At 35.1% G+C, this 18,576-nt stretch overlaps 1 protein-coding gene across 4 annotated transcripts in view; it reads right to left on the reverse strand.

Moving 5' to 3' along the window:
• LOC148955065 (uncharacterized) overlaps positions 1–18,576 on the reverse strand; it is a 109,594-nt gene that overhangs the window by 43,812 nt on the left and 47,206 nt on the right. For all 4 annotated transcript variants that reach the window (XM_089099987.1, XM_089099994.1, XM_089099981.1 and 1 more), the window contains exons 9-11: positions 18,278–18,438; positions 4,951–5,166; positions 425–667 (exon numbers count right to left, since the gene is read on the reverse strand). In XM_089099987.1, the coding sequence (XP_088956113.1) occupies positions 425–667; positions 4,951–5,166; positions 18,278–18,438 (620 nt within the window). The remainder of the gene's footprint in view (positions 1–424; positions 668–4,950; positions 5,167–18,277; positions 18,439–18,576) is intronic.

Here is an 18,576-nt window from a genome sequence, read left to right on the forward strand (position 1 = left end):
TGTAAAGACACTAATAACACAGCTGCATTTCAAAATACTGAAAATGGGCATGTTTGACATCAAGGCCATATATTACTGCTAGTAAGTCTTTTTTCCCAGGAATTCCTTAAAAGTAGCTGAGTCTGACGGCTTATTTACCAACCAAACTTAAACTTCTGCTCCAAACTGCGGCTTATTTACCAACCAAATTTAAACTTCTGCTCCAAACTGCGGCTTATTTACCAACCAAATTTAAACTTCTGCTCCAAACTGCATGACTAGAAAATTAATTTTTGTTTAAATACATTTTCAAGATCAAGTATTCTGACTGAAACATATCCCAAATCCAGAATGAGTCACTTTACAAAATTAAAAAGCTTAATTTTCTTTTATTTGGCCCTATACCAAAAAATTAAAACAGAGCAAGTCAACATAGAACACTTACTGTTAGAAGTACTTGGCGAGTCGGTTCTACGACAGAAACTGGGACGTATTGTTGCTGGTGAGCAAGCTGCACCGTATTTGATTGTTGTACTACCATTGGTGCAGCCTTTGCAGGGGATGCTAAAGACCCATAATTAGACGGCTGGCAAAGAAGAGACGAAACGACTTGTTGTGGAAATGGATCTGAACGAGGATTCGTGTGGTGACGGTTTGAAGCCGATGGGCGATTGTTATATAGAGAGTACTGAAATAGGAAGAACAAATTAAGTAAACAAAAAAAAAATTAATAAAAATAGTATTAAAAAAAGTTAGCTGCATTATTTTTTTCAGACATAAATATTCATATGCTAAGTAAAGAAATGCAGGGCCGGATTTAAAGCTTTGACGCTTCTAGGCTAAAGTATTTTGCCGCTCCGTTCTCGCGAGATTTTCAGGGAAATCCCCGAAACTTCAGTGATAGTGGAAGCACTGAACAGATCATGAGTCAAAAGTAATGAAAGAGAGGTGATACCGAACTCTCAGTTGTCATTCTTTGGAACCATCTGACAGTTTATAAGTGGCCACAAAATTATTGCGCTGTTTTAAAATCACTTTTCTGTGAATGGGCAGCGCGGCAGCGGAGTGCAACTGGCACTTTTGACGATAGATCCCATCAGTACAGTTTTGTTAAGAAAATAATAACTCAGTGATAATTTATTGCGCCTCCTAGCATTGCGCGCCCCTACGCCCAGGCCTAGTGGGACTATTAGTATATCTGGGCCCGAAGATACGGCAAAAACTCCGAACTATTCATGTCAAATCACCTCATTTTCCCATTAAAATATAAAATTCGACAATGTAAATAAGGAATTGGACAGAAAGTTTTTACTGTCGAACATATACGTTTATCAACGGTTTAATTGAAATACATCAACGCAGCCATTCAATCGTCATGGAAGAAACGTTTTATTTTGGCAGAAAGAAAAAAAGGAAGAGGAATTGAATTCACCATCCCATGATTTACCACCCTATGACTTAAAACTAAATAATAACACGACAATTATGCTAGTGCGTAATATAATATATTATATTAAATTAGCATATACCTAATATATTAGGTATATGCAATCGAACATGCCAGGTTGTTACTGAAATGTATAATAACGTAATTAAAGGTGAAAAGCAGGAAAAAAGGTTTTAAATCGCAGCGAATCCCCGGAGAACATAAATCCTATAAATTGTATGGTTCTGTGAAGGATAAATAGAAAGGAGAAATTGAATTCACGCCAGCGTTTCTTAATTCAATTGAAACTGCTGATTTGCCAGCTCATGAATTAAAACTAAAGAATAACACGATAATTATGCTAATCCGCAATTCGAGAATCATATATATATAAGCCTGTCGCTTGCCCAGTGCCAGGGTCCGAGCGAAGCCCAGGCTCCTGATACTATAGACTTAAATTGTTTTTTAATTGTTCTTTACTGTTAAATTTTCTTTACTGTTTGATTTTTTTTTCTTTTCTTTTCTCTTACCCTGTTTTTCGGGCCAGGGAGTCCATAGTGGGAAATGTCTAATTTCGTGTTTTGTGTTGTTGCAAATATGTTATAACTAAATGACCATGAAGTCGAATTATAATTTAAATGATTATACATAAGTAATATATAAGGTAATTATAGTGTAAAGAGAAAAAAAGGAATGGAGAAAAAAATAAAAAAAAGGAAAAGTAGGGAGAAAAAGACTATAAGGAGAAAAAACAGCATCAAATTTGTTGACTGCCACTACAGCCATTTGCTTAGTTATTCTACCTTTTTCAAATTCGTTTTATTGATTACTTAAAATGTACTTTCTAGTTATATTAAAAGGTTTAGTTCATAGGACAAATTTATTATTGCATTACTGAAGAAACATTTCACAGCACAAGGGGAACTACTGCCCAGAGGTGGTAATGAGAGGTGTCATTCTGGTTTTAATTGTGTCATCATTATAGCGTCGAATACATAACTTTCTTCCTTGACCATCTTGAATGCCGTTTAGCAATGTGGTTGTCACTCAACTTTTTCTCCATAATGAGACGTACTACCAACTGAAGCATCAAAAAAGGCATCGAATTCCTGTTTTAGATCAAATGAGAAGTCCAGCAATCTCATTTCCAAACAAAAAATCCGTAGGTCACTTTAACTATCAGTCCAGCTGATTTTAGAGAAGGTTTTACACTTCGACCTTGATTAGAAAACTGTACATATAAGACAAGGCCGTATCCAGGGGGGGGGGGGGTTACCCGGCTTGAACCCCCCCCCCCGAAATTTTTGACCGACTCGAAAATAAGTCGAAAATTAGTAAAACGTAGGTAAAAATCAGTAAAATTAGTCGAAAACTGAGTCAAAAATTAGTAAAACCCCCCCCCAAAAAAGTCAAAAATTAGTAAAACCCCCCCTGAACAAAAATCCTGGATACGGCCCTGATATAAGACATTTGTATATAGAAACATCTATAGTGCCGTTTTCGAGAAAAAAATTATAGATATATAATTATAAATATATAAAAATATTGTTCGCTTAATATATACGGTTTGTGTTTCCTAATAGTAAATCCTTATCCCATATCCAATGTTTTGTTTGTTGTTGTTTCTTCTAGCCTTTGCTTCTTTTTTGGTACTTATTAAGAATCCTGTAGCCACGCGAGAAGTGAAGTTTCGTTAATGCTAATAAAATGAAACAAAATAGGATGAAAATATAATAGTTCAGAAACAAATCTGGGCTATATATTTGCTATTAGGGGGTGGCGGTAAAGCATAGCATATATTAAATACATAACCTAACCTAACCCAACCTAGATACCTTTTAGTCGCCCTAAACTCCAAAGACAAAAGTTTAAATCTTTGTCACGGAGTGAGCAACACCTCACAAGCCAGAGAAAACCTGTTTTTCATGTAGCATCTCGGTCTTTCTCGCGTGACTACCGGATTCTTAACAAGTACCCTTTTTTTCTCTTTTGAATATTGACTGGCTCCTATTAGTCTAAAGTTACAAGGACAGTGAACAATGAAGTGTGGTTGTTAGAACTGTCTACCTGGAAACTTACATAACCATACATCTTAAGGAAAACTGGGAATTCATGTGTGAAAGAAAAGGAACTCCAAATACAGTTATACAGTTTTTGGTTGGAGTAGGCGCTAAATTAAAAAAAAGAAGAAAGAAATGTAGCTGAAAAAAAACGTAAGCCTTTTAAAGTAGTAAGTGTCGGGCTCAATCTGTAATCTACCTTAAATACCAATACGAACTACAGCTAATCTTCATTGGCCATTTTCCCATCTAAAACTCTTATCTTTGTAAAGCGTTTATAAAAGACAAAAGAACTTATCTGAATTCAGAAGAAGAAAAAGTGAATTACCTGTAATATAATACACTATATCGTTCTGATAAAAAGATACCCAAGTCAGGCATACGGCCTTTTAAACCGGGGAAAAGCTATACACACAAAAAAATCACATTCAATCCTTTTTCTGCTACCCTCTTTGTACTTTTGTGCTCTAAAAATTGCAAGGCATCGTAAAATACGGTATTTCAGTAAAATATGTAAGATAGCTGTCAAATGCGTAAAATCAAAGAGCTCTTTTGCTTTTTCATAATTCTCAGACAGTAGATTGAAAACAAATCACTGAAATAAAAAGGAAATAATACTTAATTAGAAAATTCCTTTGTTAAAGAAAAAGAACTCCAGATGCAGTTATGCAGTTTTTGGTTGTCGCCGGCGCCAAGTTAAACAAAGAAAAGAAACGTGGGTGAAAAAGCAGCAAAAATGAGCCAAAAACAAATAGTGCCAAACATATAAAGAAGATGTAGCTTGTCTTTGAAGGCGTAATGGTTTTTGGGAATCAATAGACATTTAATGTTTGAATTATCACGGACAAAAGTCATTGACAAATTTAAATAATTAGATTTTACGATTCAAAATGGCAACATTGGCGAAAAGTTGATACTACCTTAAAAACTTCATTTGAAACATCTCGGAGAACAGTCTTAGAAAATTGAGGTTTTCAGACATGACCAGACCTAAGACTGGCCTAGAGGCAAAAACACTTTTATTTTAATTTCCTTCTACCAGTTCTTCTACCCTGGTCAAGAAAATTCCCGTGAAACATCAATGGTATCCAAAATCACCGAAAACGACTATATTGCTAGGTTCTGACAGAAGCCTGTAAACAACCCTTTTCATAGTCTTAAATCAGCTCTGATATTAGTAAATTTCAGTATAAAATTAAAATTAGCTAAAAAACTTAATCATAAACAATTAATATTATCTTAATTTCCGCATAGTCATTAAATGACTATTACTGATATTGACATTAACAACATAATGACATTGACACATTCACTTTAACAACATAATGACATTGACAAATTGACATTAACAACACAATGATGACCTTATTGATGATTTTATTGACAAATAAAATATTTCAGCGAGACGTGGTGTCTCTAACTCTAAAGTTATTGTGGTGAGTAAACATTATCCATATTATTTCATCCCACTGATACCCCACTTACCGAAGGAGGAGCAAGTTGATTATTAAATGTGATTGTTTGAACAAGAGATGGCTGCTGGTGGTTACTAGAGCCCGAGGAACTGTTGTAGATACTTCTTTTGCAGACCTCCATCATCTGGACAGATGCCTTGACATGAGAGCAGTGGGCGTAGTCTAGTAAATGAGTCATCGTGCAAAACTGGTGATTCAATGCTTCGCCAGGAGTTATGCGTCGTTCCTGAAAAAATTGAGTCGTGTTAAAAAATAGTTTGTTATAGATATGGTCAAGGTATGAGGGTATTTGGACCATAGAAAAACTCTGAAAATAGAAAAAAAGGAAGTCACATATCAATTTTAATATTACAAAAAAATGAACTAGAGTATTCTACTGAATACGAGAGCCTTTCCAAAACCAAAGGTACGAAGTCAAAAAAGCTAATAATAATAAAAAAGACAAAGGTGATTCAATAATGAAAAATATGACTCAGAGCTTCATTTTGATTCATGCGTCCTTACCATAAAAGTCAAGCCGTACTGAAAGATAGCTTGTTATAGATATAGCCAAGGTATGACTATATTTGGAGCATAGAAAACTTGGACAACGGGAAAAAGTAATTAAAACCTCAAGCCAAGCAAAATTTTACAAAAAAAAAGTCTGAGCTATTCAGAAGTCACACCTACCAATTCGATAAGACAAACATTAATAAAAAAAAAAAAAAAAGATGGATTACTGGTTCTGATTATATTATACCAAATACCTGGTGAACAATTTTTTTTTTTTTTATTGAGGTTTAAGGGGACCAATGAGATATACAGTTTTTTTAAGTCTGACTTCACACCCTTTCAATTTGTTCCTTCTCACTAGTAATTAAAAGAAAAAAAAAGATAAAAAAAAAAAAAAAAAAGACTAAGTCCACCACTTCCTCAACGCGTATTAAGTTATAAGTATTTTTACAAATGCCAATAACTACAATTATTTTTTCTAGGACAAGTAAATTAGCATAATATTACTTAAAAAACAAAAAAAAAAAGGTTGAAAATGGCTTCTACTACTACTACTACTACTAACAACTCACCGCAGCACCAAGCCACCTGAGGCCAACACAGCTACGCACGATCCTCCTCCACCCCAATCTATTCAAAGCCTCCCTTTTTACACCCGCCCACGAAGTTCCCATTTCCTTTAAATTTTTCTTTATGACGTCCTCCCACCCCAGACGGGGACGACCTGTTTTCCGTTTAGCCCTAGATGGTTGGCCGAAAAGAACAATCTTCGGAAATCTGTCATCCTTCATCCACAAAACGTGCCATAACCACCTCAACCTTTCTTTCATTATAGCCCTAGAGAGCGGTATTGAACCACATTTTTCCGTTGTCATATCGCACAACCACATTTTTCAAGATCATGTCTGGCGTCAGGGTTGTTTAATCTCTAATTTTTTTTCACAGTTATAATGAACTAAATATTAAGAGAAAACTCTAGATAGGGAATAAATGTAAGCAGCTGTCTGATTTAGTTTTCGCGGATGACGTAATCTTGCTAGAAGATTCTAAACAGAGGATACATCAGCAACTTGACATACCTATAGGAAATGAAGAAAATGTCGGGTTTACCAACAATGTTGACAAAATAAAAAAGCATCTCTATTATTCACCGCTTGTTCTGCATTACGAGAATACTAATTTATAACAAGTCAAGGAGATCAAATACCTGGGTAGCTGAATCGACTGTGATGATGAAACAGTGACCGATATTAAATATAGAATTGGCGATAAATAAAAGTTCAAATAGGGATAAAATCCTTTTAATAGACAGTGTTTTTTATAACAGTGATAGAAATTCACAAAAATACCAGATATTTCGGTCACATATACAGTGACCGTCATCAGTGGTAAAGCTAAAATAAAACACTTTAAACCAAAAGTTTATATACTAAATCAAATAACACTACATATTGTTTGAATCTCTAATTCTTTTCAAAGCAAAGGCGGAAGCTATTCTCTTTGACCTTCTTGGATTCGGTTCATTAGCGTTCAATGATATAACATTTGGACAAAGGTCAATTACATTGGGTGAATTGAACTTTACTCTGTCAGATTTTAATAAATTATCATAGATAGAGTCCAGTCCATATTCACCTGTATTCCGGTTCAAAACAATAATCTTGAATAAGATTTTCCTAACTTCGAGAATTTCACGAAAATTTTTGCCTGAAACCCTGATCCCTAGAAATCAAAGAGATATTCTCGAACAAAATAAAATTGTCTGAAAAATTGAAAATATGTTCTGAAAGGGCTGAATTAAATTTTTCAGACATAGAATCTTGCTTTAAAGCTAAAGCAATAGCATCTTTATCTTTTAATAATCTCATTTCCAAACTCTGGTTAGTACGTCTCACATATGAGCTTCCGCAAGTACATGGGATCTGATAAATCCCACTTTGTTGCCCCAATGAAGTTAGATCATTCCCAGAATTTAGAAAACTACCCAAAGTATTATTACTCTTTAAAGCTACCCTTAGACCATTGCTTTGTAAAATTCTTTTAAGTTTTTCACTTAGCCCGGGTACATATGACAAGGAACAAAAACATCCTTCTCCCGAGTTGTCTCCAAGACTTCCTTAGAAATCTCTAGAAACCTTTTTCTTCTTCTTGAAAAAGTCTGGTTAATTAACCATTCTGGATACATGTTGCTTATTAGTATTTTCCTTAGAAAAGACAACTCCTCCTCAACAAATTTTGGAGAGCAAATACTAAAGATCGGATCAGTTAAAGAAATGATCAAACCAATTTTTACTTGGCGAGCGTGACCGGAACTATAAGACAAAAATCTATTGTTATTTGTCGGTTTTCTGTAAATTTTAAAATCCAGACTATTTTGATTTTTCAAAAGAAGAACATCAAGGAAAGGAAGTTTTCCATTCTCTTCCAATTCAACGATAAACTTTAAATCCCCTGCCAAACAATTAAGATGTTCCAAAAATCCTTTTAATTCCTCCTCTCCATAATCCCATACTGAAATAATGTCATCCATATACCGGCCCCAGAAAATATGTTTTAAAAGATATGAATCTAGCGCAATTGTTTCAATATTCTCCACAAAAATATTAGCTAATAAAGGGGATAAAGAGGCCCCCATAGGTAAACCATTTATTTGTTCGAAATACTCCCCTCTGAATTGAAAAAAAATAAGAGAACTTATTGCACAACCTTACTAAATACATTATTACAGACACTTCTAAATCTGCTTTGCCACTAATCAAATCCAAATTTCTTAACAGCTTTCCTTCTAGAAGAGTTTCGGCTACTTCTACATCAATATTTGTGTATATTGATACAATGTCAAAGCTTGAAAGCAAAAAACTCGAAGAAATTTATACTTTTTCAGTTTTTCAACTAAATTCGAAGATTTCTTAATATAAGAAATTTATCTAGACAAGTGGTTTATAGAGTGACACTAACCATTAGCTAAAAACACTTGTTGGCGACCTTGTATTTTACACAACTGGTCGTAATGGTAGGTTAGGCTCATGAATTTTGGGAAGTCTATATAATTTAGGGCACAAGGAACTGCGTGGCAGGCATTTGTAATAGAGGTGAGGTGTAATTTTTCCTTCATCCTTTAAGCACTTCAATTCTTTCTTAAATTTTTTTGTAAACGAGTCTGTTGGATTATACGATAGCTTCTTGTATGTTTTTTCATCCTTTAGTAAACTTCTTAATTTTGATTCGTAGTCGTCAGTATTCATCACAACTAAAGTGTTACTCTTATCTGCTTTTTTAATAGTAATTGAACCATCCTTTTTCAAGTTTTTAAGAATTCTTATGTCTTTGATGGTCGTACTAGGAAATTCCGGTTTCAATACAAAATTAGACAGGGTTTTTACGGTAGAAGCTGTTACTAAGCTAACATCTTTTATTAGGTTTGTGTTTTTATGCAAAGATGTTTCTATTGAAGAGATAATGTCTTCCACGGGGACTTGATCCGGTTTAAAACAAAATTTCGGACCCTTTTCAAGCACTGATTGTTCTTGTATCGTTAAAGTTCTTGGTGAAAAATTAACCACACCTGGTCCTAGAATTGACGAAGGTATTACCGCATTATTTGTTGATAATTTCGAAAACTTTTTTTGCAATCTTTCTCTGGAAAGGCGAAAGTCATGATTGAAGTGATTTTTTCCTGTTTGTTGAATAAAACAAAAGTCACTTACACTAACCTTTTTTTATATAAGATTTTCCAGGGAAAGTTTATCTCTCACTATTAAAGCTGTTTTTCGACTTTTAACCTTAATAATGTGATTTAAAGTCTAGACATGTAAGCTCCGTTCAAACTTTTTTTCCTTGAAAGTGCCAAAATGTAAATTTAACTTTAGCGAAGGTGGCACGATTCTCATCTTCTTACATTGTAGAAGAAAATGCTGTTGGTTGATAATATTTGCATGTTTTTTCTGAGTGTTTATATATTTATCCACAATTTTGATCAAATCATCCCCATAAATATGACGTAGATAATTTCGGAGACCACACTGCCTTTCCATGACGATAAATAAAATTTCAAATAGGGATAAAATCCTTTTAATAGACAGTGATTTTTATAACAGTGATAGAAATTCACTAAAATACCTGATATTTTGGTCACATATACAGTGACCGTCATCAGTGGTAAAACTAAAATAAAACAATTTAAAACAAAAGTTTATATACTAAATCAAATAACACTACATATTGTTTGAATCTCTAATTCTTTTCAAAGCAAAGGCGGAAGCTATTCTCTTTGACCTTCTTGGATTCGGTTCATTAGCGTTCAATGATATAACATTTGGACAAAGGTCAATTACATTGGGTGAATTGAACTTTACTCTGTCAGATTTTAATAAATTATCATAGATAGAGTTCATCCCATATTCACCTGTATCCCGATTCAAAGCAATATTCTTGAATATGATTTCCTTTATTTCAAGAGTTTCACGAAAAGTTTGCTTTAAACCCCGATCTCTAGAAATCAAAGAGACATTCTCAAACAAAATAAAATGGTCTGGAAAATTAAAGATATGTTCCGAAAGGGCTGAAGTAAAATCTTCAGACTTATAATTTTGCTTTAAAGCAGAAGCAATAGCATCTTTATCTTGTAATAATCTCATTTCCCAATCCTGGTTAGTACGTCCCACATATGAGCTTCCGATAATACGAGGGATCTGATAGACACTATTTAGTTGCATCAATCAGGTTAGATCATTCCTAGAATTTAGATAGCTACTCGAAGTATTATTACTCTTTAAAGCTACCCTTAGATCCTTGTTCTGTAGAATTCTTTTAAGTTTTTCCCTTAGCCCGGGTACATATGGTAAGGAACAAAAACATCCTTCTCCCGAGTTAGTAAATTAGAACTTTTAATAGACTAAATCCCACTTGGAATAGTAGTAAATATTCTCTGAGACAGAGACAACGTCTCTTCAATAGCAACAGACTCTCTATACTCCTGTTCACTATTGATTGTCGGAAAATGAACAACAGATCGAATTTGTGTATGAGGAGAATTTTAAATATAAGCTGATAACAGAGAATTAGTAACTCTGAAATCCGCCATGGACCAGCCAGTCATTACTGTTGTTCTAAGGAAAAAGAGGTGAACATAATCCGGACATATAAGATAAGATTTATTGCTGAAAAACGGCTATCACAAGCCCAAAAGGGCCGAATTCGCACTTTAGCGTCAAATCAAACAAAAGAAGAACAACAAAGCAAACAATCAAACAACAACAGAAAATTATAAAAGGGTCAATGTCAAATACGTAAAAATGATAAAAACAAAAACAAAATAAATAAAAACAAAAATAAAACAAAAACTCATAAAATTAGAAGGTCAATGTCAAGTCAGCAAAAATGCCAAAAAAACAAACGAAAACTCGTAAAATTAACAAGGGGATAAAAAGATTAAAACAAAAACATAAGTTAGTTAGTGACTAAAAAACCTCCAAATTTGCAAAATGGGCATTAAAATTAAAAATTATGAGGTAAAAACTGAGTGAGGGGGGGAAGGAGGCTGCGGAGATTCACTGATTGAAAATGTATACTTCCTATGAAAGAAAGCTGCCTTCCTTGAACAGCCTATGATTGGAAACCAGGTGGCAGAAGAAGACGAGGTGGTCCAAATAACACCTTGCGGTAAACTATTGGCCGAGATTCGAGGACGGCTGACACATCGTTAGTATCTGAGTAAGATGACGTTACCGCTACAGCACCATTTCGGAATACGTTGAGAATCTTTGTCGACGCCCTATGCACCACAATGGCTCTCAAGGAACTAAGGTAAGGTCTAAAGTAAGGTAGTCGCATCGATGTCGCTAAATGACCGTGAGTAAATGTTCCTTCTCTTTTTCTGGTTTGCGACGGCAATGTAAATGATTGCGTCATGGAAATGCCTCGTTCACCCGCAGTATGAAAAGAACGTTTTTCAATGCCATTAAACATATTCCTACATATCATTCCCACTTGCAATCTATAAGAATGATATGCCTTTCTATAATATCAATCTCCCCACGATTGAAAAGCAACTCTTCCTCGTTGCCTTAATTAAATAATATTGGTCCAGAAGTTCAAAGAAACCTCCACTGAAATTAGCAAGAAAGGACGCGTGGAGTGCAATTTCTTAAGCTTATTATTTATGAAGAAAAGACCACGAGATATAAAAACCAAAGATAATAACTTCCCCAGGCAGCATGTGAAATAAGAGACCCCAGAGAGCATGTGTTTTGGTGATCTCCTTTTGCTTTTTCTGCCATAGCACCAGTTAAGGCTACTTGTCAGGTGTTCGAAGCATAATAAGCAAAACTGTGCCTATGTCACAGATTGATTGCTACTATGCCTATTACAACCTGATCGATGTTAATAATTTTTCTATGCCGCCTGGTATCCATTCAGGTAATAAACCTATGATAAAACACATTATGTGTCCTATTACTTAACCTTTAATTCCAAATTAAAGAGTTCGCAAACAATACCCATCTCTGTAACAAACAACTATTTAGCAAATGTTTCTAAATTAAAGTTCTTATTATTTCAGATTTCGAAGAAACTGAATTTCAGAGAAAGCAAATTCAGTTGATATTTCGGTAGGAAGCCCCACAGGGGAAACTGGAAATCTATAATGGACACTATAACAATCGTAGGCAGCGCAATGGCACTGCCTAAGTAAAGAGCGATGTGGGCACAATGTATTATTTATTTATTCATTTTTTTTCTTAGACCAAGGCACTTCGTATAGAAGGAGTTGTCGTAGAAGCTTCGAAAAGGGCTTATTCGATTGGAAATTGAAAGGGCTATCATCCTTTTTAATAGTCGAAAGTTATTGGAGGGCAACCAACCTCCCTCCGTCGCCCATCATTTCCTCAAACACATCCAATCAAAATTTGGAGGGCAAATACCCCCTCCCCCACCCAAGTCGTATTTTCCCGAAATGCATCTGATAGAAATTTTGAGATGGCTATTTGTTGTTGTAGAAACTTCGAAAAGGACTCATTCGATTGGAAACTGAAAGAGGAATATAAGATTTTTATGGAAAGGGTTGGACCCCCCACACGTCGTAATTTCCCCAAATGCATCAGAAATTTTGAGATAGCCCTATGTTCAAAAATAGTCCAAAGATTATATAACAAGGTCTTTGGGGTTGACACAATCCCCCAGAGTCTGGGGGTAAGGGTTGTAAGTTATGCTCCAAGGACATTGAATCCTAAAGTTCACACGACCAAGATTGGTCGTGTGAACTTTAGAAGAGACTCATTTGATTGGAAATGTGTAGTTCTAGTTCCCTTATATGAGTCAAAATTGATAGAGAGCAGCTAGCCTCCCCCCCTTTCTGACATCCTCTTTCCTCGAAACGCATACAACTGTAATTGTGAGATAGCTATTATATTACCTATAGTCCATTAATCATACAAAATGTCTATGGGGTGGACACAACCCTCCGGAGCCCAGGCATGGAGATCGGATGGAGCTCATTTGATTGGAGGGCAATCAGACACCCTCAAGCAAATCATTCCCGAAGACACATCCGATCGGAATTTTAAGAGACCAATTTTGTTCAAAATTGTTGAAAGGTTCAGTAATTATGTCTTAGGAGATGTTAACCTCCCCACAACCCTCAGTGGAAGCTAGACAATGCAAATGTAATTCATTTTAGCTGTAAGTTAGGAAATTCGTTCATTGTTTACATATTGTATTGTATTGAGAAAGGTATGCTTGTTTGAACTTCTTATTTCTTAAATAGAAAAACTCAAAAACACTCTAAAGTACTCTTTATATTAACCAATACTACAAATGGTTCAAACAGAATCGAAGTGTAATTAATTAAAAAAAATCTTTTCCAAAAAAGGATTTATTATTGGAAAACAGAGGAGTGTTTGATCCTGCGTGACTTTTTTTATACCCCCTTCTCAATACCTTGCGCTTTACGCTACAGTTTGACTGTTTGTCCCTTTTTTTTTCAGAGCGACTTTGAAACACAAGGGCCGTTAAATTAAAATAAGACTCATTTTTTAAAAGTGCTAAATAAAAAAATTTGTATGGGGAGTGGGGTGTTCGGGGAGGAGGGCAGCCCCTTCATATGCAGAATGGTTTCTGTTCGTTTTGGGTTTTGTTGTTGCTCCCTACTTTATGTTAAGACAAATTTTTTTATTTATTTAATGAATCAAAAGAATCGGCTCTCTATATTAATTCCAGTGATATGAATTTCATTATGCTCTGATTCAGCGAATCAGAGAACTCTATTACCGATTTACTGCGAAATAAAGATGATATGGATTAGATCTTGCAAGCCCGTATCCAGAGGGGGGGGGGGTACCCGGTTTGAACCCCCCCCCCCGAAATTTTTGACCGAGTCGAAAATTAGTAAAACCTTAATAAAAATCAGTAAAATTAGCCGAAAACCGAGTCGAAAATTAGTACCCCCCCCCCCCCCGAAAAAAAATCCTGGATCCGCTCTTGAGATCTTGTCTGTGAATAGGGAAAGCATAAAATACGTATTATGCCCAGTATAAGAAAAAAATTGTTCATTTAGTTTGTACATTATGTTGTTTCCTTGCACCACGCGGGATTGAACCAAAGAACTCTCGTATACAAAGTCTTGGCTTGTTCCACTACGCCAGTACAAGGTGATTGATTATTTCATTTTAGGAAATAAAACTGGTCGTAAATAAATATGTATGGTCTTGCTCTTGTATTTAGAGGAGTCACCAGGGTTTATTTTACTTATCACCTTTGTGCCGCATTAAGCCAGTAAAAAAGTGGGTGTATTAATTGTGCCCTTCATTTCGATCAGGGTAATATATTTTATCAACATTAGATTATAGTTTCAGACATTTTTTTTTTATCATAGACAGCTCAGTAGCGCTGCCTAAGTAAAGAGCGATGTGGGCACAATGTTTTGTTGTTTTTTTAGACCAGAGCACATCGTATCTAAGGAGCTGTCATAGAAACTTCGAAAGGGGATTGATCGATTGGAAATTTAAAGGCCTAGAGCCCTTTTTAATAGTCGAAAGTGATTGGAGGGCAACCAGCCCCTCCCCACGCCTATAATTTCCCTGAACACATATAATCAAAATTTTGAGATACCTATTCTGTTCAGCGCAGTTGAAAGGCTTGAAAATTATGTCTTTGAGGATGACAACCCCCCTTTCCCCGCCCCCAAATCCTCAGGGCAAGGGTTGTAAGTTATTTCCTGAGAGCATATAACGTTTTTATGGAAAAGGTGGTCGCATAAACTTCAGAGGAGGCTAATTTGACTGGTTATCAGAAGTTCTAGTGTCTCTTTTACGAGTCAAAAGTGATCGGAAGGCTACTAGCCCCTTTCCCTTACGGTCTATTTTTCCCATTTGCATCCAAGAGAAATTTGAGATAGCCATTTGTTCAAAACAGTCCAAAGATGGCATAACAGGGCCTTTGAGGTTAACACAAACCCTCAGAGTCCGGGGATAGGGTTGTAAGCTATACCCCGGGGCCATATAAGTTTTTCATCGAAGGGGTGGCTGTGTGAACTTTAGAGGAGACTCATTTGATTGGAATTTTAAAGTTCTAGTTCCCCTTTAAGAGTCAAAAAGGATGGAGGGCAACTAGCCCCGTCCCTGGTACCCTATTTTCCCCAAACACATCCCATCAATTTTGTGCGACAGCCATTTTGCTTACAATAGTCCGAAGAGCTTACAACAATGTATTCAGGTTGGACACAACCCTCCAGAGCTCAAAGGAAAGGGTTGCAATTTATGCCCTGGGCATATAAGGTTTTTATGAAATTTGTTGGTTGTATAAACTTCGGATCAGATGGTGCTCATTCGATTGGAAGTCGGAAGATCTAGTGCACTTTTTAAGCGTCAAAAGTGAATGGAAGGCAACCAGTCCCTCCCCCACAATCTTATCAGTCCCTAAAACACATTCAATCAAAATTTGAAGATAACTATTTTATTCAGCATTGTTGAAACGTTTAGCAATTATGTCTTAGGGGATGTCAACCTCCCCGTAGTCCTGAGGTTAAGGGCTATAAGTTAGGCAATTTGTTCATTGTTTACATATAGTATATGTTACTTAGAAAGCTATACATGTTTGAACTTTATTTTCCAAAAAGACGAAGGAGATTCAGGGGAGCCTTTCAGAGAATATTGAGGGGAGTGTTGAACTAAATCAAAACACATTATGGGTATACGGATTGTCAAATGGGCGTAACTCAGGTAACTGAGTATATTAATTTGGAAAAATTCAGGAAATGATAAGGGAGATGATCAAAAAGGTAATATTTGCATGCTATCAACACTACTGCAAAAATCACCACTACTACTACCACACTACTCCATTTACAATATTGAGGAGAAATTTGAACTAAATTACAAGACGCTATGTTCATGCACATTGTCAAAACAGCGCATCTCAAAAAATGACTTGGGTATTAAGTTGGAACTTTCAGAGAATGCTTAAAAGGGAAGGTCATCTAACCAAAAGGCAATATGTACACACTACTTCTACACTACTACTTGATGAGAGGGTTGTTCTACTGACCTATAAGCAATATGTTAATATTACAGCTGCTATTAGTACTACCACTAGTAATACACTACTAATACTGCTATTGAAACTAATGGTACTACGGCAAAAAATTTGGAATATGTAGGAACTATAGGGAACTATATCGAAAAACACTATGCCCATACAAGTTGTCAAGCAGATGCATCAGAAATGCTTCAGGTACTAAGCTGAAACTTTCAGCGTGTGTTGAAGAAACCAAAGGTGCTATGCGTATACTGCTACTAATGCTGCTACAGCTATTGCTACTACGCAAGATGAGGGTATTAAGGTGAAGCTTTTAAGGAATATTTAGGCGGTTGAAGAACTAAATCAAAACAAACTATGAGCATTTGTACTTTCAAAAAGGTGACAAAGCAATAGCTCAAGAATAACTTATATTATTAAGTTAGACCTTTAAGGGTAAGTTGTGGGCGATTTTGAATTAGCCAGAAGGCACTATGCTATACTTTTAATACTACCACTACTGTAACAATGAAGCTTTGGGCATTAAGGTGAAACATTTAGGGAGTTTCCATTAAACGCAAAAGCTGTATGCATGCAGGTTTCCAAACGGGCATATAAGCAATATCATAGGCAGCACCACTCTGGAATTGCTAGAAATATCGTTGAAACTTGTAAAGGAGCTAATTCGATTCAAAATTAAAAGTTCTAGGGCCCTTTTTAAGAGTAAAAAGAGATTAGAGGGCAAGCAGCCCTTCTCTCAAGCCCATTTATCTTCCAAAGACATGCAGGGAAAATTTCGAGACAGACAATTTGTTCAACATAGTAGAAAACTCCAGCAACTATGTCTTTAGGGATATTGGGCATGTCAAGTCCCCTACAATTATACAATTGGCCCATTATGCTTTAAAACTAAATCGAAAGGTATTGTGTTTATGGTTACCAATAAAATACCTCAGCAATACGTCGGGAACGATTGGGGCTATTAAGCTGAAACTTTCGGCACTACTACTACTATTACTACTTCTGCTCTTACCATTTAAATAAACAAAAAGAGTTTAAGTGTATCTAGGTTGTCAAAGAGCATAGATTCAATCTTTCGCTAATGATATTTAAGTTTTATTTTTCAGGTCAACTTGAAGAGGTATACAATTAAATTAAAAATACTATTTGTGCCAGGATTAAAAATTTTTGAAATAAGTTTCTCCAACATATAAATACCAAGCCAAAGTATGGATTCTTATAGAAAAAAAACCGAAGATATAAAACATTGCTTTTTATCCATGAAAAAGACTATGTCAATAAAAAACGAACAGAAATTAATTTGAAAAACTTTTCCACAAAACAAGTTCTTCAAAGAAAAGTAAAGAGCTCCAATTAAGCCCCAAATGAGCAGAAATAAAGTCAAATAATCTTCTAAGGGTAAAACTACCACGAATCACTATGAATAAATAAATGAAACTCAATATGAACAGAAATTACAATAAACAGCCAAGTCAAACTCAAAACGAGCAAAATTAACATTAGAAGGGTTGATTAACTCCCATGCCTTCTCAAGACCAAACCATAATTTGCGCTTTACTGAAAACAACATGCACTTTAAATATTTTCCCTTTATTACTTTAATGAAAATAAATTATTAAAACTTTAAGGAATAAACATCCGTATAATCCACGGTATTTATTTTTTTTTCTTTCAGCAAAGCGCAAATTATGCTCTGGAATTGAGAAGGCATTCTCAAGACCGGCTTTTTATTATAATTTCTGTTCGTTTTGAGTTAAATTTATTTATTCATAGTGATTTGTGGTAATTTTACGCTTAGAAGATTATTTTACTATATTTCTGCTCATTTTTGGTTTAATGAAGCTCTTTACTTTTCTTTGAAAAACTTGAAATACTATAAGGCAATAAATCAGATTTAGTATGCTTGCTGATTCTAATGGTGTTCTTAGACAGTTTTGTTACTGGTAAGTTATTCATATTGAAATTTACTTGACAAAAATTTGGTGCTTTGCACTAATATGCCGAAGAATCTCTGCAAAATGGCAAAACTTGTCAATACAAAAATTTGTGGGAACACAGGTCTAGGAAATTTGATCAGGGGGAAAGAGGAGGTAAACCCCTGTTTTACTTTAGGTTTTGCTTTTCACGTAACTCTTACGAAGTTAAAAAAAAAAAGAAAAAAAAGAAAAAAAAAGCACAATAAAGTTAAGATGTTTAGTGTTCCTTTTAAGAAATGATCACAGTAGAAAATTTGCCACAGGCGGTAAGGTCCGTGTATCTAGTATGTACTCAGCGAGAGGAATAAAAAAAGGAAAAAAAAAGAAAAAGAATTTTACTTGATCCATAGTAAGCATCTTTTTCAGCATATCAATGAAATCTCGTCTGTCAACTTTTTCAGCTAGGAGCTCACTACCTTCAAGTTCTGTTGGCACATTAACCTGCCCAATGTCTTCTAAGCAATTAAAAATGTACTTTCTCGCTTCCTTTGAACGTATACCTGAAAAAGTCATATTACCACTTAATATCTATATTGCAACCTATATCACGGGATACATATATCACCACCTATAAAATGAAGCTGAAAACAATTAATCAAAGAAAGATGAAAAACAAATGGATAATCGTGAAATTATTT

The sequence above is a fragment of the Artemia sp. Qi Xiang Cuo genome, chromosome 2 (assembly GCF_049724085.1).
Source record: "Artemia sp. Qi Xiang Cuo chromosome 2, ASM4972408v1, whole genome shotgun sequence".
NCBI lineage: Eukaryota > Metazoa > Arthropoda > Branchiopoda > Anostraca > Artemiidae > Artemia > Artemia sp. Qi Xiang Cuo.